Here is a 22,588-nt window from a genome sequence, read left to right as displayed (position 1 = left end):
TAATTAATGCAGTCTTGAATTTCATCAGGCCGATAAAAGTTATGCTATGTCATTGATTTGCAGCAGGCTTTGATGATGAAAACCCGTTTTCACTGTGAATTTTTAATGATAGACAAACACAACCGATCAAGGCCTCGGTATGTTCAATAAAATATTAAGATTGATTGTATTTAGTGCATTCCCATTGTTTATTAGACGGTTATGAGAGCTCCTTGGACAGTTGCGCCTGTATCAGTTAACGGTGCTAGAGACGAACCCTGTCTCCAGGACTATAAGCCCCGCCCTTGCTCAGCGATTGGTTTAGCACCTTGTCAATCACCGTGCCCTGCACTGTCATTGGCCGGCACTCTCCTCCAAGGACTCTCCCTTTAAACGTTAGCAGGACAGTCAAGATTTTGGAGCGGATTTCTACGAAGTGCCCGAACTGACAGAGGCGCCGCACGAAAACCTCTGTGGAGGCTGGAAAGTATGCTGTAGTCGTCGTCTTTAAGCTCCCGTAGCTCAGAAGAAACCCTCGGCAGTCATGGAACTGGAGGAGAAACCGAAATATGGTAATTATTTAAAGTCCAGCACGGGCATGCTGCACTTCATTTCTCCTGGGAGAGCTAACTTACCACTTCAGCGTTACATCTTTAACTGAGGTTAGCTAGTTCTGTTTTGGCACAAGACGATAAAATGTTACTGTTAGTGGCAGTATCTCACATAGTTTCTGTATTTTTATTGTCTCAAGTTGGCTCGTACTAGTGGACCACTTTATCTTGTGCCTTGTTAACTTAAACCAACCTGAATATTAGCACACAATTGTGAGTCACCTACAGACACATTGCATGGAGTTTTCTCCTCCTCTCAAGTTCAGCTCGTATGTGAGTGTGCTGCCTCGTATATTGTCAGGGTGTACAATGTCCCAATGTGTCTTGTGCTTGTCCAGTTGCTGCCACATTCCTCAGACTGGTAACAGGAGGCAACAGGACTTTAGTTGACGCCCAGTTATGTATAGAGCTTATTAAAAAATACCTCTAACATGTGAGGAGCTGGGGGTCTCCAACTCCATGCCTTGTGTCTCCTGGTGGTGTCATGTTAATAACATCCAGCCTCATACACAGGCTGCATGTCTGCAGTCTAATTCCAGCTTAGTTATTTATATATTGTTTCAAACAGTATCTCTATAGCTGATTATTGCCTCTCTGGATCCCCTTCAGTGTGGTTGCAATTATGCCCTCCTTACCCAATGTTTTAGTGTTTTATAGTGACACACCCTGTTGCATGCTCGGTGTGATACACAGCTCTTTGCGTTTCATTAAGAGAAATTAAACAAGAGACAATAACACCATAGTAAACTACATTTTTGCAATTCGTATTGCTCTGCAGCAATGTGTTGGCAGCAATAGCAGACACTTCTCTCTTGCACGATGTGGCTCTCACATAATGTTTTCTTCCTTTTCTCTGCACACACCCATTTCCACTCTGCCTGCCACATGATGGCTAATTGACTCACATTAGCAAACCCCTCACGGAAGGCGGTTGCATGGCTGTGCTTGTTTGTAAAATGTTTTGTAAAAGAGTTTTTCCAAGGATTCAGACGGCACAGAGCATGATGACAAGTGGGGAAAAAGAAAGAGGAACATAATTGTATTTAGACCCATGGGAGAACTAGCACTAGAGAAAGTGCTAGTTCTCCCATGGGTCCAATCTTGAGATTTTACGCAAAACCCTCTAAAAAAAAAAAAAGGAAACACAGACAATAAGCTGAACGTGCCACAGGGAGAACGTTTTCAGGCCATACTGCCGGATCCCACACAGCTTCACATGTTGGAGTAATTTCAGGCTGAGATATATCAAGAAACCTCAATGACAGGATTTGAAGCAGGGCAGGCAGCCATGCCCTGGTACAGATTAGCTGTAATTATGAGCCATATTTAGGAGAGTGGCTTGAAATCTGATGCCGAGCTTCTCTGACCTCTCTTTCATGTTTGCACAGTTTGTTAAAGGACGTTTGAGCTACATATGCAGAATTTGGCCCGTTTCATTTGTTTTCACTCCGGCTCCTGCACACGACAGTTTTTCCTCCCTGCTACTAACGACAACCAAAAACATCTTCATCGTTGCAGCCTCCCGTTTCCACTTAAAGTTCCTTCATCGTACCCTAACAGTCCAAATCGGATCATGTGACTCTGCTAACTGTCTCGTGGTTCTGCCAACTTGCCTACGTTCTGAAATACAAAGGCATGTTCAAAGCAGTGTGAGACTGATTGGTTATTAAGGTCAGGGACAACGAGTTTGGGGAGAGGAAGTAGAAGAGTAATTTGGATGTGGAAGCAGGGCCACCCAAGTGAGCTATCCCCTGTATTTATCGGCCGCGTTAGTCAGAGTCAGTTTCTTCTACCAGTCCGGAACTGTGTTTGTTGATCTTGGCTTAGCTTGCTGACCCTCTTTGTTATGAAATATTAAGTGTTTTTAAAAGGAAAGCACCATATCTATTGGAAGTTGACCAGCTATTATTATCTTCCTTAAAAACGTTCCTTGAAATGTCTCTTATGTTGTGGGACCAGGTGATATAAAGAGTATTTTTAGTTCAGAAAATGTTTTTGTGTCCGCTTCCTGTTTGCTGCTGGGGTCTCATTTCTAATTCTGTGTCATTCATGTAGGCCACATGTAGGAATTGGATCTTGGTTTCGCTTTTTGTCGTCTGTGTCTGAGTTACAGGAGCAACTACACCCAGTGTAAAAACAGAGATAAGGGCTTGACGTTATGAGATCAGTAGGAGTGGGAGCAGAAATGTGACCCAGGCACTGTTGTGAGTCCCAACAGCTGTGTGAAAATATGGCCTTTACAAATGTCAACTTTTTTTAGAAACTAAGAAACATTTTTGTTGTTTGACACACCAAACTTCACTGTAAGAGAACAACATTTTACAGTGGATATATATGCCTACTGTAGATTTGTGTGTGATTGTGGTCTTGCTTCCTTTTGAACACCATAAATAGATCTGAACTCTGAACACTCCACACCCTAGTTACTGTAATGAAAGACATGTGGGAGACGGCCATGGAGAGCAGCAGCTGTAGCCTCTAGAAGGTATTAGAGACTGCCTACTGTATTGTTTGGGTGTGATATCACAGCGCTTTTTTACATGGCCCTTTTTTTTTTATCTATTTGCTTGACCATTACTTTAGCTTCTTTTAGTTCTCAGGAACCAAAAGAGAAGCACGGTCATGTCATTGCGAACACGATGCATTTCTGAGACTACCAGGGGCCTGAGAGGGTGTTAGTTACTGCTGCTCTGCAGTGCATTAATTGCTGGGAGGGAGTCATCATTCATATTATAAGGCACCTGTGCTCTTCCTGCTTTGCCAAGTCAAAATGTCTTCTGTGAAATAGGTATTGTTAATATTATTTCAACAAATTCAACTCGGCTGCTTTTGGTAACCCGGTATTGTCGCTGGTTGATATTTAAGGTAATGTGTCAAGGGACGAGTGTAAAATGATATTTAGGCCTGCAAAAGAGTCATGACCAAAATGCAAAAAAGCCAGCTCTGTGGGAGTATACACTGTTCACACCAGATATTTGGACTTGTTATAGCAGGAAAAGCACAGTTAGGGATGGCGGTCTATTCAAGTTTCCCATTAAGCCGTTACAGTGAGACAACAGTGTATCAGCATGACCCTTAAACTGAAGCTGCTAACAGGAATTCAGCCATCATTAAAGTTATTGTTTCCACATGTGTTTTTCCTACTGCGTTTATCCAAATAGCCTCCATAGAAAAAGGGCTGCCAGATTTATTGTAGATTGAGGATGTGAAGGCCTTTGGCAAGAAAATAAAGCAGAGAAGCTCAGTAATGTCAGGACACATGACAATGTCCAAAGTAAACACTGTACCTGATGAAGAAACTAAAGGGGAAACAATGCAAGACATTAAGTTAGGTTTCTGTTTCACATTTGATTTCGTTTCTGTGAAAACAGCGCGTGAACTGTGAGAAGTTTCAGATTTTCCCAGGAAGTTGTTTGTCCCTTTCAACAAAAAATAGATAACACAATGAATATAATCATACTGTACTTCTTATCAAAACACACAAAAGCACAATCCGAATGCAGATTGTTTCTCTGTACATAGGTGCCCCTGTAAAGACTCATTAGAAAAACAGTCTGGCATTTCATAATTAAATCAAAGCTATTACTGTGGCAAATGTTATTTGTATTTTGTAACGATTTTAGTGAATGCTCTAGGGTTGTCTGGTTGAACAATGGTGGTTCATTGGAATTAGATTAGATCCCTTGGAGAGCTTTTAACAGATTAAAACGGTTGCTCACTGCCACCAAAGAAAAAAAATACCAATAATTAATTTAGCCTGTTCCAAAACCGCAACGGTGAGTTTTACTAATCTCCCACATTAGAGGGCGACACGGGAATGGATTTTCACTCCTGTCCCATCCCAGTCCCACAATTGTATTCCTGTCCCATTCCAATACCATTATAGAAATAATTTAAAAAAAAAATAATCGAGGAAGAATGACTCCCATTCCATCCTGTTCCTGTGTTGCATTTGAGTTTCGGTGGCTGCACCATGTGTCACCAAATAAAAAAGAATGAAAGTTAGACATCAGAAAGACTAACTTTATGTTCAAAATAAAGAAAATAGTGTTTATATTATCATATTAGAACTGAATATTTACACATTAAAATTGAACTATTGTTACTATTGTTACCGCTCCTGTTGACTTTTTTCCTCTCCTGCTCCAGTCAAGTTATGAATAGTGAAATTGGCTCCCATCTGGAGGGAATCCCACAGAAATCCTATGACTCACAGGATTCCCAAAAGTCAGCACCCCCCTCTCATGACAAAGAAACTGTCTGCCAGTCCAAGTCCAACAGTGACAGGACAGTAAATGGACAGTCTGCTGTGTGTCATGTCTGTTATTGTCATCCAAGACATCAAATTCCTCAGACACTTCCAGCCTCTGTCACAGAGTCACTTATTCAAACTTGTTTTTTTTGTTATGGAAATTACAGAATAGCCAGGGCTCCTGGTGGGAATTCTCCTGCACAGTAACACAGGCCATAAAACAAGAACAGAACAGATGGAAACTTTTAGTCATTTCAACTGAATTTTCTGTGCCTGTCAGCAGAAAATTATTTAAAAGACATTTGCGGTTTTTAGTCCTTCTGTGGACTCTTTGTTAAAATTATAAATTAATATATCACTCTCTGATTGCCTTTGGCTGTTCAATACAAACCACAGAGTGTTCCAGACTTTCTATTGCATGAAAGCAGTAAGAAGGAGAGCAGGAAAAAAAACGGGAGCAAAAGAGATTTGTGTTTTGCCTCATTTGGTCCCAGTGCAATACTGTGATGTCCCCACAAGATGGGAGAAAACATTCGAAGAGTTTGAGTGGATCTCATTTGAGCTGCTCCACAAAGTGCTTTTAATGTGTGAACATATTATTCAACATCACAAAATTAATGATTTCTGACTTTTAATATCGTGCGCTTTCAGTCCACTGCAGGTGTTGGTGTTTGCAGCCCAAAATATCCAGCACACCTGAATCTAATCATTCCTCCTCCGGCAGATTCAGTAAACACCACCAGATGCGATGGTGGCGGAGGAATTTCTCCTTGTTTTCTCCAAACACATGTTTCTGATAACATCTAAGCAACTTTACTGTAGTTTTCCTCCTCATACACACCAACAGTCCCCACTAGGGTAAGAAACTAACTTTTTAAAATGTGAACATCTACCAATTTAAATTCACCAGACACTCATTATTTTGTGTCTGAAATCTACCAGCCACAGTCATATTTTACCAGCATTTGCTGGGAGCTCATTTCCACGCCTCTTCTCTTTGACTCGCAGCCTTCCTGTAGATTAGTTCATTTGCCTGTTCGGGTGGCTTGTATAAAACGGACACAAAGAAAGAAAAACAGACAGAAAAACAGTCTCTTGGAAGTGGGAGGAGATAGAGGGAGAAGCACAGGTGGGGCACAGATTGGAAAGAGGCAGCCATGTCAGGATAAACTCAGAGGAGAAGTCTGAGGTGAGGTGGAGCATTGTGGGCTGCCCAGGCGCGCAGCTATTCAGGGACAGGTCGGACTGGTTTCCATCTCCACAATACCTGCGTCTCCCCCGCTCTCGCGTAGTTATACCAGCAGAAAGGGAAGAGGAAGCCAACCAGATAAAAGGGCTGTGGAAAGAGTAAAAGGGTTCTCTCTACATTTCAGCATTTGGCCCAGAAAGGAATTTCAACATGCCAGAGGATGAAGAATATTATGGAAAGCATGGTAACTGATCTTTTTGCTTTAGTTTTACATTGATTCGTAGCTTTTTTCGTTCTGTATTAATTGGAGAAACGTCAGATGACCAGAGGATTATTGGTGAATCTTCAGGCCTTGTCTTTCTCACTGCTTAAAAAGTGAATCTGTGAAAAAGTTAGTAAATTGTTTTGAGTGAAACTGGGGCGGCGGTATCCGCATGTCAACATTGCGGAGGGGAAGAATGGGTGTGTGTGTTTGTGCTGAACCTGCTACTGCTGGCAGTTGGCTGATTATACAGGTGTGTGTGAGAGCAGGGAGCTCTCTTATCGATGGTTTCTTCTTGCACAAATAACACCATGCTGTGTGTCGACAATCAGTGAAAGAGCAGGCTTTTCATCTAAATCAGTGCTTCATTAAGTTTGTCACTGGTTCCTGCGGCTGCATATTTAAGTTGATGAGGCCTCCCTTTTCTCTGTTGAGCCTGTGAAATATTTTTGCTTGTATATATTCATCAGTGAAAAAAGGTCAAATACCAAAATAGTGCTTACTCTCAGACTTCTTAGAAATAGCACCTCAGAGTGAGATTACCGACATCACACCATGTATATGAAATACAACACTCATGGCCTTTCTAACAGGAAACTGACTTCTCAAAGAGCTTGTTTGGTAAATGCTTGCTACAGCATTATCATCCGGACCACATACATAATTAATATGCAAAGACGCCACAGAGCATACTTTACTCCTCTGTCTGGACTCCAGGGTGTCAGGATCCAATGCTACATATGCACATATACATGCTGTGGTAGTATGGGATGGATGTTTGTGTGCAGTCATGACATCAAAATATTGGAGATTTTGGATATAAAAGCATAATTTTTGTGTTGGAGTGATGGTTTTGCACCCTGCTGCTCTGCGACTCTATATCAATGCATTTTATTTTCTCTTTAGTAATAATGTGGCAAGTTTATTTCTCAGAGAGCACTGACCAAAGTTGAACTAATGTTCCTAACTAATGAATTTAGAGCCACAAGATGAATTTACCCAGATAACGGAGGCCCTGCCTCCTGCTTCTTACATGCTGCCCTCAGATACCCTTCACCAAATTTAACTCCATGCCTGAGGCTGCAATGATTATCAGAGCCCACAGAACATCAGTTGATTACTCAGACTCTCAAATGACATTAAGACATGGCAGACCCGATAGTGAAACCTTGACGCAATCTTTCAACTTCATGCATTGGATGTGGTAATCTCATGGTTGCACCGGGGTTATTGAATAAATATGTGTGTGCAGTTCAACAGTTCTTGTTTTTGGCAGTAGTCTATGTTGTGTATGTATCTAGTATCAACATATATGACATTATTGCTTCGTCAAACTGGATGTACTGCAATGTGTGATGTAGTCTGTAGGGGAATAAGTTGTGATTTAGCAGTTTGCCTTATGTTCATGTAAAAATAACCAGGTTTTTTTTGCTAAGCTTAGTGCGTACAGCATTCAGTCTAAACCTATGCATGAGAAAGAGAACAACTGAGGGAATGTTTTTCCTGTTTTGTATAAAGACAAATGGAAATTGTTGGAGAGAGAGAGCAACTCAAACTGCTGATTTTCACCATAAGAGTCCTTCTCTCGTCTACACAATAAAAGCATATGTATTCATAGACAGAATTTCTCAACAGCAAGGCCCCCTCTAGTGGATTTTCAAGTTACGTTGGCTCCTTCTCCCACATGGGTTTGCCGCTGCTTAGTCACCTGGGAGGAATTTGTTGCCGGGAGTGTCTGCCTGGAGGGAAAAGTCATCTGATGAGAGATATTGGAGGAAGAGAGGGAGTACCTTTTCTTAACCTTAAACCAGCTCCCCTTAAAAAAAACTCAGTCTGGGTACAAGGTGCATCTCTGTCCCCACCAAGCTATGATGTCAAAAGTCACAATGCTGAAAGCCCACTGGGTGATAAATGCTCTGCTTTCTCTCATGCAGGTGAGCCAAGGAAGTATGACCCGAACTTCAAGGGCCCGATCCAGAATAGGTGAGGGCGAGATGTGATTTTATATCTGGCTTTTATTGTGTGCAAGTGGCTACAAAGAGTTTCTTTACCCCTTCAATCTTTGCTCTCTCCATCCTAGGGGCTGCACAGACATTGTATGCTGCATCATCTTCATTCTTGCCATACTGGGTTATATTGCAGTGGGAATACTCGGTAAGGAAAGCACTTCAGTTTGGTCAACCTATAAAAATGTATTCTAAAACCTAGCTATAAAAATACAAAAAAGCCTTTAGTCACCTTTACCCTATTGTGCTTGCAGCCTGGTCCCAGGGTGACCCCAGGAAGGTGATCTATCCCACAGACAGTCAAGGCCAGTTCTGTGGGCAGGCTGGCACCCCACTGGAGTGAGTTTCCACATATAGATCCATCCATCCATTGTCTATACAGCTTAGCCTTGAGGGTCACGGGGGGGCTGGAGCCAGTCCCAGTTGACATTGGGTGAGAGGCGGGGTACACCCTGCACTGGTCACCAGTCCAAGTATAGATTATAATAGTAATTTTCTCCATTTCTCTGCTCCAAATTATAACATGTCACACAATTCCTCTGCAGTCTTTCTCCACCACATGTTTTTGGATATCTTTCCGTCTTCTATACAGTCAATCCATCAGTCACATGACTGATGAATCACTAAAGATGCCAAGTATACAAAGCAACACTATTATCATCCTTTTCTTCAAAAATACTATTTACAAAATACCATTACTAAAGAAACACGAATGAGCATAAATACAAAACATCTTTCCAGAATATTGTCAGGCAATTGCAGTCCTTAATCTTAACCCATCAAAGTCAGTCTGCGGTTGTCTTTTACACATTCATCTATTAACTTCTATCTTTTTACAGGAACAAACCTTTGTTGTTCTACTTCAACATCATGAAGTGTGCCAGCCCCATGGTGCTGCTGGAGTTCCAGTGTCCGACCACACAGGTGTGAACTCATATTTCCTGTGTGTAATGCATTATGGGAGAAAAATGTTGATTGACGGCACAGTCAATTAAGTGTTGCAGTCTGGATTTGGACTGTTTTGAGTATACTTAATTTTGTCGCACACAAAATCTGCTTAGAATTAGTATGTCATGGATTTGGGACACAACTATACAGCTATTTTTACCTTATGGTTTGGAAAAATTAATTTGTCTGGCATTTAATCTCTCTGCAGTGCTGCACTTGATTGAACTGTGCTCTGCTGTAAATGTTGCTTCCTCCTTAGATGTGTGTGGAGAAGTGCCCTGACAGGTTCATGACATTAGTCAAAGCCTACACCAACAGAAATGACTTTGACTACTACAAGAAATTCTGCAAGGAAGGTGTGAGTAATTCGATGGTGAGTTTAAAGCTGTTGAGGCACATTTAAGCCTCCATGGATGCTTCTTTCTGACTGTGTACTACGTCAATTATTTTGATTGTTATTTTTGGTTATCCAAAGGTTTCCACACACTTTATCTGTTTGGATATACTATGTTTCAGAGTATACCACAAATTCTAAAGTTGGGTCTCTGTCCTGCCATGCTGACCCCCAGCAAGCCCTGTGAGTTGGCTTTTTGTATCTATCTGAAAAAATAAACTTCTAGCAAAATAAATCATCCAAAATATATTGTGATTATTGTTTATATCCAGAGTTCTGATCCATATATGGAAAGGTCTGGTGTATAAAAATGAAGACTGTAATTATTAACAAATGTTCCTCTGCTTTCCCTCAGTCACTCGTAGGTGTTTTCCAGCTTTGGGCCTGAAAGGAGGGGTGATAACTGTAGGAAACAACTCTCATTTTGAAGATGGAGATGGAAGAATTCGAGATGCAAAGGATCTTGTGGATGGAGTCAAGTGAGTAGATCACAGAATAATACCGTTCTGTCGCCACTTGAAAACAGCTGTGGCCTAGCTTGCCACATTAGACTTTACAAACAGATACCTGATGAGGAATCCCACAGCGCATAAGCAGATAAACACACAGGAATCTCTCCACAGGAATGCCACTGTGGTTATTGAGGCTCGTCAGGTGGTCATGAAAATCTTTGAGGATTACACACAGTCCTGGTACTGGATCCTGATGTAAGCCACTCACCCACATTTGTAAATCTGCTCCCTGCTTCCTTTTCCACTTTGATTCAATTTGTCTTCAAAGAATGGAGCATCGTCTGGTTTCACTGCTCACTCACTCTCTGTGCTTACCTTCCTCCTCACTCCCATCAACTCTCTCCAGAGGGTTGGTCATTGCCATGCTCACCAGCCTGCTCTTCATCGTTCTCCTGCGCTTCCTGGCAGGGATCATGGTCTGGGTCATGATTGTCATGGTGATACTGGTCTTGGGATATGGTAAGGGCCAAAGCAGACAAAACTTAGCATCTTTGTCACACTCTTCTCAGAGTAGTGCAGCACTCCTTTTCACAAAGCAGGTTAAACAAACTCTGAACATAACATACTAATTGTGTCCAGTATATACTAATGTGTATATAGTATCCTGCTGTAGCAGTTATAAATACTTGTGCTGTTACACACTAACTATATATGACTATAAGTTCACTGCTGAGTAAACGGTAAAACTCAACTCAAGATGTTTTTTGTTGTCTGAGATGTTCCCGGTGCTACGAGTCTTTGTCAGACACAAATAGTTCCTATTTTTCCCACCTTCAAGCAGCTTGTCCATTACCTTTTATGTATTGCATTGAGGGAGAATAGTTTCCATCAACAGCAGACTCAAAAATCAAAGTTAGTATCCATACTGAATGCTTGGAATTAGTATGTAGTACCATACTAAGATACTAGGGCACATCTTGAGTTAAGCGTGTGTGGTGAATGGGGGGGGGGCATCATCAATGGAGCTCCATTCACCATGGCAACAGGTGAATAACGAGTGGAGCCTCCATTTCAGTCCAGTGAAGCTATAGATATTAGAGGGTATTTTTATAGATGTCTACTTTAATCATGTTATAAAATATATGCAGAACATTGTCCCATTTCACCTACATTAAGTCCTGTTTTAAAGTATTTCACTCTCCACTTATCTGTTGGCAATGTCACTGAGCCTGAGTCTGAACAAACATGCTGGTCACACAGCAGCAATCTCGCTATGTCGGACCTGTAACATTTCTGTATCACTTTCAAAACAAGACTGAATTGAATGCTGTCAGATTAAATGAAAGGCTGATCAGTAAAGGTGAAACATGTGTAGAGAGATTAAAAACACGTCTTGTTCTGCATTCTATAATCACTGTTAGATTTAGATATAGATGTGTATTCTAGCAATCATTTTCTCTAAAGCACAAAATCAGTTTAACATAGTGGAACTGTGAAAAAGCCATTGGGAAGATCAATCTTAAATCCTTTACTTATCAGATCAGATCTCTTACAATAATAATCACACCAACATTCTCTCTGTGTATTTCCAGTGTTTGTTCATGCCAACTGTGTGGACGAATAAGTTAATATCCATTAAAATGCTTTTTATACCCTATGTGAACAAACAGGAATTGAATTCACCAAACCTGCTTTCTGGAATAGATCCCTTTATTCTTTCAAGCCAAGAAGCAACACCCCTGATGTTTGCTGTCCTATTTAGTTTCTCATGCATACACATTAGAAGATTTTAATATCAATTTTTTTGTTTCGGCTGTGTTACACACTCCATCCATTGTTTTTGTAAAAAAAAAATCTGGTTTCTTGCCGTTGCCATTTTAAATCTGTGGATGTATTTATGGTCACTGTGTAGGTATCTTCCACTGCTACATGGAGTACGCTGCCCTGAAAGGAGAGGCGGGTGCTGATGTGACTCTACAGGAACTGGGCTTCCAGACAGACTTCTCTGTCTACCTGCAGATCAGACAGACCTGGCTGGCCTTCAGTCAGTACACAGAACATAATCTACACGTGTATAGCTTCTGACGCTGCTGAAACATTGGGACACCCATATGAGCTCTCTCTCTCTGCCACCCTTGTAGTGATAATCCTGGCCATTGTGGAAGTCATCATCATCCTACTGCTCATCTTCCTCAGGAAGAGGATCCTCATTGCCATTGCTCTCATCAAAGAAGCCAGCAGGTCAGACTTCCCATTAGAGCTGTAGGCACTTTTGGAGGAAAAGATGGGAGGATGGACAGATCAGTGAAAGTTTAGATGTTCAATAGTTTGGACTTAAAAGTCTTTGTGCTATGCCTCACAGTAATGGGCCGACGAGCTGATGAACTCATTGAAATGGTTATTATAGATCTGTTTATGTTGTGGTGGTGTTGTTTGTGTTTACAGAGCCGTTGGGCATGTGATGTCTTCCCTTTTCTACCCACTGTTCACCTTCGTCCTCCTGACCATGGTCATCGCCTACTGGGCAGTTACTGCTGTGTATCCTTTCATGTTACTGTCGTCATTGAGGTGTTGTTTATAAGTCATGCTTTTAACCACCTGCTCATCCAGAGAGTGATTGTATTTAAAGAAAATAACTCCCTTTTATTTAATGACTCATTTAGAGCAATGAATAGAAAAATAACAGCTTGAACTTGGATATATGAAGCACTTTGACAGTCAGACAGCAGAGGAAGACACAATAAACCTTAAAAAATGATGCTGAACCCAAATCTTCAGACTTGTGGACTGAACTCTTGCTGAATGTCATATCTACCATGACCTATTCATTGTCCTCACGAGCACCTTGAGCTATGAGGGCTTGACATCAAATCTCAGGATGTGAATTAATGTTCCAGGCCTCTCTTGGAAGTCTGCCAAAGGTCCACCTGTGTCCTCTTGGGCACTTGATGAATTTTAGATTATGCTAAGTGTGCGAGTCTGCAACTGTGGTGACGTCTGGACATTTAGATTAAGCCTTGGTGTTCCTGGGTGTATGTGTGTGCAACCGCATGTGGATGACAAATTAAACTCAGGGTGTGGAGCAAGTCAGCCATTAATGTGAGGTTTTGGACACTTGGAGCACTGAACCCCATATTGCTCCTCCACATGCGGTCACTTCAGAAATACGTGTGCCAAAATGAATGTAATGTCGTAGTGGTGGGATGGTGAATGAGGTTGTGGTTTGCAGTCATTTAAAGTTCTTCTGATCGTTGGCCTTGACAGCACTGATCAGCTTCTTGTCTACCTCAAATGAACCCATCTACAAAGTTTTCAATGAGACAGCATGTGACCACTCAAGAACAACTTGTGACCCAGCTGTAAGCTCTCATTTTATTTGTTCATCAACGTTGGAGCCTCCGGGCAGCATTTTTTATATCTTAGTACACGTTTAAGATATCATTGTTTATTAGTTATCGTAATATTGAGCTTTTGAACCCTGCTTAATCATCAGACTCTGCTTGAATCTGTTTCTGTGCTCAGAACTACTCGACCAGTCCAATGAAAGCCCAGTGCCCTGACTCCGAGTGCCTTTTTGCCTTCTACGGAGGAGAGAGCGTTTACCACAAATACCTGATTGGCCTGCAGTTCTACAATGTTTTCCTCTTCCTCTGGTGTGCCAACTTTGTCACGGCACTGGGACAGATGACCCTGGCCGGGGCCTTTGCCTCATACTACTGGGCCTTCGTAAAGCCGGATGACATGCCTGCATTCCCAGTGTTTTCTGCCCTAGGAAGATCTCTCAGGTGTGTGTGGGGAAGTTTTAGTACATCTCACATTTAACATTTGTTGATTTATACATTCATTACACATCCTATACATTATCTCTTTTTTTGTGTGTTTTCTTTGTCAACAAGAGGTTGTATTGTATGGTCGGTTTGTGCCACATGTCGTGTGCCAACTGAAAGATGACTGTTTTCGTACCTTGTTTGAAAGTCACTTGTGTCTTGTTTTAGGTATCACACAGGAAGTCTTGCGTTTGGCTCCCTTATCCTCTCAGTCATTCAGGTCATCAGGATTTTGCTGGAGTATCTGGACCACAAACTAAAAGGTGTGCTACTGCTACTGCAATTGGATGCCTTCTTGAGGCTACAATCCATAGTTTGGATAGCATGCAGACCTGAATTCAGTGTATAATGTTCACTCCTCTGTCAATCATCATTCACAGGCGCCCAAAATAAGTTTGCCAAGTTCCTGTTGTGCTGCCTGAAGTGCTGCTTCTGGTGTCTGGAGAAATTCATCAAGTTCCTAAACAGAAATGCCTTCATTATGGTGTGTGGCTTATTCATTTATCTCACTGTACTCAGCCCAACATTAAAATAGAAATGTATTATTTTGAAGGCTGGTGTGTTTGATGTAATGAGTGTATTTGGCCTCTAGGTGGCGATTTATGGCAAAAACTTTTGCACCTCTGCCAGAGATGCCTTCATGCTCCTGATGAGGAACATGATCAGGTGGGTCTTGTGTCATTTTGGACAAATATGACTAATTATTTTGTCATTGTTTTTGCAACCGCTAAATGTTTCTCCGTGATTTAATCCACCAGGGTGGCTGTTTTGGACAAAGTGACAGATTTTCTCCTGTTTTTGGGCAAACTGCTCATTGTTGGGCTCGTGGGTAAGTCGCTTTCTTTAACCTTTCTTTTCTCTCATGCTTGAACTTTTTTAATTGACCACATACAGTATTTTAAATGAGAAACATTTCAAGAAGAACATTTGTGATGTGTGTGTTTGCAAAGATGCTGATTGGCCTGATATTTGTATTTCTAATCATACGAAAGCATACTTATGTGAATGTATGGGCTGGGTTTTTAATGGAATGGGAGTGAATGGAAGCTTTAAAGCACTTGACCATTAGACCTTTCATGCATTACAGTTTTAACTGTCAAATTGTCACTGTGAAACAGAGTGAGTGTACTCTGTGTATAGTATACAGGTACTGCATTATAAATACAATGGGACTGTAAAGGCTTTAATAGACCATCCACAGCCAATTACTGTGCAACCCAATGCATTTTGAAGTTTGAGCTGGAATATACTGGATGTGGCTGTTTATAGACAACTATCAAAAAGCATAGCAGCTCTCTACCAACAATTTGATTTGATCTATCAAAGTGTGAGCTGTCTGTGGTTTTCTTCCGCAGGGATCTTTGCCTTCTTTTTCTTCTCTGGGAGAGTGAAGGCCTTCGAGAATACAGCTCCCCATCTCCACTACTACTGGGTACCCATCCTGGTGAGTCTCTTGGTCCTTTTTACTTAAGAAAAATATTGCTATCGGATCAAAACACAACAGAATTAGTGTATCCTCCAGTTATTCCTGGTTTTGTTTATTTCTGATCCATGATGTGGCTGTATTTGGATTATGAATGAAACATGTCTGTATGTCCTCACCAGACTGTGGTGATTGGCTCCTACCTTATTGCCCATGGATTCTTCAGTGTGTACTCCATGTGTGTGGACACTCTTTTCCTCTGTTTCTGTAAGTACACCTCCTCACTCGTTGTTGACTTTCCATGTATTATTTACTAGATTGTCCACACAAGTATCAGATGGACTAAAAGAAACGAGCATTGCTGATATATAATAAATGGCTCGATTGTAAAATAAAAAGCTTAATCGAAACGTTCGCCACCTCTTCAAGTCTCACTTTGCTTTTGGTGTTGGGCTGTCACTAATTCTACATTGCATGAATATGGTGTGCTACACTTAAATTTCACCACCATACCAAAATAACTGTTAAAAATTTGCAGCTGCTTGGTATCGAACTTTTAACTTTCAATATCTGAAATGCCTGTGGGTGCCTTTTGCTTGCTTGCTATTTGACTGTCTTTCTCTTCTTGTCTCTCCCTCCTTTTTTTTTTTCCTCCCTTCCCACAATTCACCCTGTACCTTCCCTTATCCTACTGGCCAATACTAATTTTCTGCTCCATCAATTAACACGCACAAATCTACTCACACAAACACACACCCAATAAGGTGAAGACCTGGAGCGCAATGACGGTTCAGCCTCAAGGCCTTATTACATGTCATCAACTCTTCACGAGATTCTGTGGGAGAACAAGGCTGAGGATCCGCCTTCGTCTTCTGCTCGGCAACAGGACGATGAAGACATCCGGCTGAAAGAGCAGCAGGCTCAGGAGGATGCAGCTTAGAGAAGACGGCAGAGACACTGTTTGAGAATGTCATCAGCCTTTTCACTGAATTGCAGGCATAACAAAATCCATGCAACACTTTGTAACAGTTAAAGACTATCTTGAATTATGATAGTAAGGAGCTGACACTTTGTTGTCAGCTCCTTTGCACCTAACCCATACCTCGTACAGAGGCAGGCTGAAGTAGAGCTACAGAACACCTTAACGTGGCAGGGGTTCAGTGTCTCCTTTTTATTCACAGCTGAGTGTTGTATATCCACATAAGGAAACGTGGAAAATTAGATGTTATGGATTTTGTTTTCTTAATTAACCAATCGCTAAACCCCTCCCCTAAAACTGTGATTGGCCAATTGTAAGCAGACACAGAAGGCCTTTCAAGCTTTGGACTTGAAAGGCATTTAAAGAGGTCCGGTGCAACATAATTCGAAGTTAAACCACGATTTAATTGGGTTTAAAAGTTGATCCTTTCTGCTGCAATCTAGCCTATATGGAAAGCGGGCGTAGCAACAGTGACTAAGAGGGGCGAGGCTTTTAGCGAATGATCAGTTTGATATCAAGTGTGTGTCTGGGAATGAGTGTGTACAACGGGCACTGGAATATTTTCTTGGGTAATTTGCTGCATGACCGAGATGGTGAGATGGTAATCCCTCATTGGAGGTGATAAAATGTAATTAGTTTAGAAAGTATCAGCCACGTCTTTTCTCACTTTTAATGATGTGGTGCTGGAAATGTTTGATGGTTTCTGTTACTCTTGAACGTGTTGGAACACACTGAACGCTCCACTGAACTGTGGACACTGTACAAATGGCTCCTCTGAGGACATTTCTAAACTGTGTTTCAGCCTTTGTAATAGTTCCTCCCACCGGCCAATAGAAACTTGAAGCCACTCATGTGCCTAATTTACAGTGTTAATGTCAAAGGGTGCCTACTTGTTTACAGTTGCTGCAGTCAGAACCACATGATCATCAGTGCTACTTGTTTAGTGTGCTGCACTATCAATGCACTTTAATTTCTGTTAGCACTAAGCCATAACAGGTTTGTGTCTGTATAAGTGAATACTGGAGGTTTTCTTGACTAGTTCCTTTTGTAGTGTCTTATGTTGAAGTTTATTACTGTAAAATAACATAGTTTTGCATTCAGTACAAAGGAATGTGTGCTTGGCAGTGTAGCTGGTGTGATACCCACTACTTGAGTCTCCACTACCTATAAAGTAAAGGAAGTTTTCTTGGAATGGATGCATGTTCTTGGTGATTTGTAAACTGTTGATTAAAGCTATCGACATTCTGTTAAATGCAAATAGAACTTTTTTTTTCTGCTGAACTGTAGAAGAGATTAACTTTGTCCTTCAGATTTACTAATTAAGAATATTAATTGTGACTATTGACCTTCATTTAAAATGACTTGTCTTTGTTAAAGCTGCACAATGTCTCTGCTGTGCAGAAAAGGAAAAAAAAAACAGTGCCTGAACTCTAATGCCCCCTCGCTTAATGCCATTTTATTCAATCTTTTTCCAGTGGAGGATCTCGAGAGGAACGACGGCAGTCCAGAGAGGCCTTACCTGATGCCCGAGAGCCTACGCAAAGTCCTGAATAAGAAGAACAAAACCCAGCCAGCTGAGTAGAGCACCTCCTTGAACCGTACAGGCCTCAGTGAGGCAAGACTGTGGGCTGAAATTGACTGTGGTTTTGTTCAGTGGAACCGGCCGTGGACAAGAACCCAAGAACCCAGACACCAGGAGCCTGCAGGTGACGATCAGTAGTGTCATCCGTTATGTTTTGTTACAACCAAATGTTTCCCACATATCTCCCTTTGTTAGGAGTCAGCCACTTTTTTTAATTTATGCAGTCAGGTGTTGAATTAAGCTTTTTGGATTTTAAAAAAATTCGAGACTCTTTTCTATTTTGAAAGTAGGGAGCACCCAAACATGTTTTAGTATGTTGTAAGTTTTTTTTTTTTTTTTTTTTTTATCAAAGATGAAATTTAATTTGAGCATGTTTTTATATATGTGTTACATGAAGGTAAGCTTACATGCAATCTAATAAAGTTATGTTTTTTATCTCAATGTAATCTTATGTTTGAAACAAATAAATACTAATATACAAGGTAAATAAATATTTAATATTGATACCAAAGCCATTACACCACCATGCATTTATAGAGGAGGTGTTGTCTACACTTGGACAACTGATATCTGATGCTATGGTGCAACTTTCAGCAGCAAGCGCATAGAGAGAGTTCAAGATGAGAACACAAAATTTAGATTGCGATTGGTGGATAGGGCCATATTTTTGTGCTGAGCTGTGAGTGTCTTTGAAATAAAACATAGTTTTATACATAATTGTGTGTGATTGTCTCTCATTTGTGTATACTAATTTAATTTAAAGCTACATTATGCTCATAATGAGTGACATATTGAAAAGCTAGATGCTATGTTTTTGTGTCATTAAACATTCTAATTTCAACACTTCTGGGCTGCCAACACACATCTAGCTCAACATGACGCACTCACCAACACAAACTTGTTAAAAGAGTTTGAAAGTTCTACCTGCTGTTCTATTACTGACCATGAGATGGAGTGTGTAATCTAAGTAAAGCTGTCAGTGTGGCCCAGTCCTTCCTCAGTGCAGGTCTGTCTTATCTCCAGTGTGACAGCCATGCTGGCTTTATCCAAGCGTTACATGACGGTTGCAGGAGAGTTTCACCATGTTGAGATTACAATCAGTGTATCAGCACGTCATCAACATGCAGTACACAGCTGTCACTGACTCTGTGCCGTCTGTCTAAGTATGTTTGCTCTGATATATGCTGATGACCTGCCCAGGATGGTTCCCTCTCTGTTCACTCAGATTAGGTTCCATTTTTACTAGTCGTTACTTTATTTGAAATCGCAATAAAATGTCACAGTAGCCACAGTAAAATGAATCACTGGCATGTTGCAGTCATAAACATGTCACACACCACACCCCACTGGCATGTGAGGATTCTTCTTGACTTTATGCTACTACTTTGGTGATGGTATTTGTAGTTTCCTGCATATCACCGCTATTCCACGAACATATACCACCATTTTACATTAATAACATAATGCCTACTGGCCCGTGTAAAGTAGCGTCAATTCAAATTTGTGCCTAGTAACCCAACTCTTTGTGAACAAACTGAAAGATTCCTTTTCTGCTCACTCGTGTAACATTACCCACTTTTATTGTGTTTCTGGCCTGGGATCAGTCCCTCTGTGGTTTATCCAGAGGTAGCCTTAAAAGGAACAGGTTGATTTTTTTGTTGTTGTTGCTTTTTTCACATTATCCCACGCCTCTCCCACAGGCCAGACACTTTTTATCCTTTGCACAGTGAAATCCATTAACACCGCAAACACGCCCAGAACTGTAACCGACTCACTGGCTTCATCAGTGTTCAGAGGGAAAATGACTTCTTTTCATTTTGTTTGCAGTCAAACAGTGAGCAATTTACTCAGGCGTCAAATCACAAAAGATGTTGGGTTTTTTTTTGCGTCAGAAGTCCTTTGTTGACCTCTTTCCTTCCAGTCTCCATGGAGAACACCTGAACAGGGTGAGTGGTTGAGTCATTTGCAGGAGTGGTGGAGTTCTTGAATGGCTGGTATGCACTTGATATGTGCCACAGTGGCTTTGTTAACCTTAAAGAATGTGAAACAGCCTTTTGATAATACCTCAGTATGTTTCCATTTTCAGCGTTTTTTTGTGTTAAATGCATAATACATTACATTTATTACATGTTGGTTATAAAGGTAATGGAGTCTGACACAGTTTGTACCAATTTTCTTTCATCTTGGTAGGTTTACATTTGGAGAAAGGCAAAGGGAGCCCCAGACACACAATATCAGCAGCCATCTTTTAGCTTGTGTACAGTGCTAGGAAATATAGTTTTAAAACATAACAGGTTACAGATTATTAGTTATCCTGTTAGAAAGCCGAAAAGCCATTCAAAAACAACACTCAGAACTTGAGCACATGGTGCCAAATGAATGAAACCAGTCCAGATGTATGATCAGCTCTTTGTAAGTCATCCTACCCTTGACGGTGGTGCACTCAAATTTGTCCCCACAATTTAGAGTCACCACTTTACCTAATCGGTCATTGGACTGTGGGAGGAAGCCGGGGTGTCCAGGGTGTAGCCCGCATCTCACCCAATGTCAGCTGTGATTGGCTCCAGCCCTCTCGCAAACTGGATGAGTGGTGTAGACAATGGATGGATGGATGGATGGACAGTTACATGGAACTCATTACTCATATTAAGGATATTTCTGTCATTTTCTCGTCCTTTCTTGGACAGCATACATTTAGCAGGATATGTCATTCCGGACTTAATTGGACCAGAAGTCTTTTCATTTCCTTTGTTTAAATGTGTATTTTTTGATTTTTAATGGTCATTTAGTGGCAGCGCACCAAGATGTAACACAACCTCGTCGTATGATCACAAAGTTGACAGACATGCTGGCTAATAGTTTGCTTATTTACACTTTCTGAAGATAAAGATAATCATCAGCATTCATTTAAATGTTGATTCCTGGTCTGACCGTAAGTCTAGTATTTGTTCTCTTTTAGCTTTGTTTTGGTCTCCACCAACTAAGAACCACTAACAACAACTGGCTATGAATGCCCAGACTCTAATGTAACATTTACAGATGGAATGGCATCACTGGTTGGTTAAACTTCTACTTTAGACTAAATCTAAATGTGCTGAAGGGGTGAGCGTAGTGACGATGAGCATGCTACACCCTGTCATGAGGCTCATGAATACTAAGAGTTGCAAAGGGTATGTGTCTCTTGTGCTGTGTTGATTAAGAGCTGTCTGTCTGCATTCCTTACCATCACTGTAACCCCTGTGCGTCAGCCTTCATTGGAATTCCTCAGCCCAGAGGCTAAATGCCTGAATTTTACAAACTATCTGAGATTTTTGGTTTGCGTTTCTTTCCTGATGGTAGCAGGGACTCGCTGGCTAACTTCCTTGTCCGCCGCTGTTATTGGCTGTCAGATACCAATCAGCTGTCTGGAGTCCGTCAGCCGACTGTTGATCATAAAGGCTCCTGTTTGGCCCGATCACAGCAAGCTTCAAAGTTTAGATTGTAATCCTTGACAGGCGTTCGCATGGCAGAAAGAAGACATGAAAATATTCATTAGACAGCTGCTCAAGAGCTTCGCACAATGGGAGTGTGGACAACAGTCAAATACCTACAGACTGAAATATTACACCAATTATCGGATGAATTTTCCTATCTGTGGTCCCCGGAGAATTAATCCTACTGACTCTGAGTTTGATGATGTCCTGGATTTTTGGATTTTAGTGAAATGTGTAAACGGCTGTTGGATAGATTGCCATGAAATTTGGTACGGATAGATATTCATGTTCCCCTGAGGTTACATCGTAATAACGTTCATCAGATCAAAATTTCAAATTGTCCAATATTTTAGTTTATAACCAAATACTTTTCAAGCTAATTACATTCCCATCGTCCTCAACTGTTCTTTATCTTTAGTGGTAATTGGCAAATGTTAGCATGTTAACGTGTTAAACTAAGATGGTGAACATCAGCATATTAATTGTTTGCATGCTGACATTAGCATTTAGCTCAAACCCCCACTGCGTTTAAGTGCAGTACATTTAATACAGTACATGCAACCCAAGGTCAAAACATGTGATGTAGAATTTCCATATGTGGCTCAGTGTTGTAGTCATTTACTGGGTGAGACAAGTCTTGTTGAAATAAAGAGCATGTGATGTTTTTGTTGTCTGTTCCATTTGGATGGGAAGAGCCGGCTGCACATCAGCTGTGAGGATGACCCATAGCAAAATGTCACAGTCAGGGGAGAACTTCCATCTTTCAAAGAAATGTAATGCATGTTTTCACTTTCTTGGAAAAAGTCAGTGTCACGAAGATCAGATTGAGAAGCTGTAGCCTGAAATACACACACACACACACACACACACACACACACTCACTCATAAGTGGGGGCTTATTTTGTTATAATTTTCATAGTTTCAAGCGCAAAAATAAAATGAGATTATAAGCATGGACCACCAGTCTTATGGCAGAAAGATAAACAAAGGCTGCAGCCCAAAATAACCCCTGACTACATCATAATGACATCATCAGGGTTATATTTGAGCCACAGAAGACAAAGGCAAAATACATTTTAAATCAATCCAATAGATTTTGAATAACTGTCAATATGATCTGGAAGGCCCAAACACTTTTTGTAACACTTTTAAAAATCTTTTTTCAAATGTCTAAAACGTGGAATTATGTGTTAATGTCGGCGCAATAGAAA

The 22,588-nt window shown here is 41.0% G+C and overlaps 1 protein-coding gene across 4 annotated transcripts; it reads left to right on the top strand.

Annotated features, from left to right (window-relative positions):
- The first annotated feature begins 406 nt into the window (after positions 1–406).
- Positions 407–18,621, top strand: LOC139216359 (choline transporter-like protein 2). 4 transcript variants are annotated; one of them, XM_070847451.1, is made up of 22 exons: positions 407–551; positions 8,228–8,276; positions 8,374–8,447; positions 8,554–8,638; positions 9,139–9,223; positions 9,507–9,620; positions 9,764–9,824; positions 9,997–10,120; positions 10,265–10,348; positions 10,500–10,612; positions 12,006–12,137; positions 12,235–12,334; positions 12,539–12,631; positions 13,368–13,452; positions 13,616–13,878; positions 14,089–14,183; positions 14,301–14,404; positions 14,513–14,586; positions 14,679–14,749; positions 15,276–15,364; positions 15,526–15,610; positions 17,798–18,621. In XM_070847451.1, exons 1-22 carry the CDS (start codon positions 524–526, stop codon positions 17,902–17,904), a joined length of 2,115 nt encoding a protein of 704 aa, XP_070703552.1. In that variant the 5' UTR covers positions 407–523; the 3' UTR covers positions 17,905–18,621. The 4 variants fall into 4 exon arrangements, with proteins under 4 accessions (XP_070703552.1, XP_070703550.1, XP_070703549.1 ...); XM_070847449.1 differs by lacking the exon at positions 17,798–18,621 and adding an exon at positions 16,108–17,766; XM_070847448.1 differs by lacking the exons at positions 407–551; positions 17,798–18,621 and adding exons at positions 6,026–6,275; positions 16,108–17,766.
- The last annotated feature ends 3,967 nt before the right edge of the window (positions 18,622–22,588 follow it).

The sequence above is a fragment of the Pempheris klunzingeri genome, chromosome 17, assembly GCF_042242105.1.
Source record: "Pempheris klunzingeri isolate RE-2024b chromosome 17, fPemKlu1.hap1, whole genome shotgun sequence".
Classification (NCBI taxonomy): domain Eukaryota; kingdom Metazoa; phylum Chordata; class Actinopteri; order Acropomatiformes; family Pempheridae; genus Pempheris; species Pempheris klunzingeri.
Note: the sequence above shows the minus strand (reverse complement) of the source record. Positions and strands in the feature narration are given on the sequence as shown.

What these genes read in the sequence shown, in the direction of transcription:
- LOC139216359 (XM_070847448.1), top strand. Translation starts at nt 6,242, where the DNA reads ATGCCAGAGGATGAAGAATATTATGGAAAGCATG. An exon ending in AGAATATTATGGAAAGCATG is followed by an intron (nt 6,276 to 8,227) that starts GTAACTGATCTT and finishes TCTCTCATGCAG; the next exon opens with GTGAGCCAAGGAAGTATGAC. An exon ending in GAACAACTTGTGACCCAGCT is followed by an intron (nt 13,453 to 13,615) that starts GTAAGCTCTCAT and finishes TTCTGTGCTCAG; the next exon opens with AACTACTCGACCAGTCCAAT.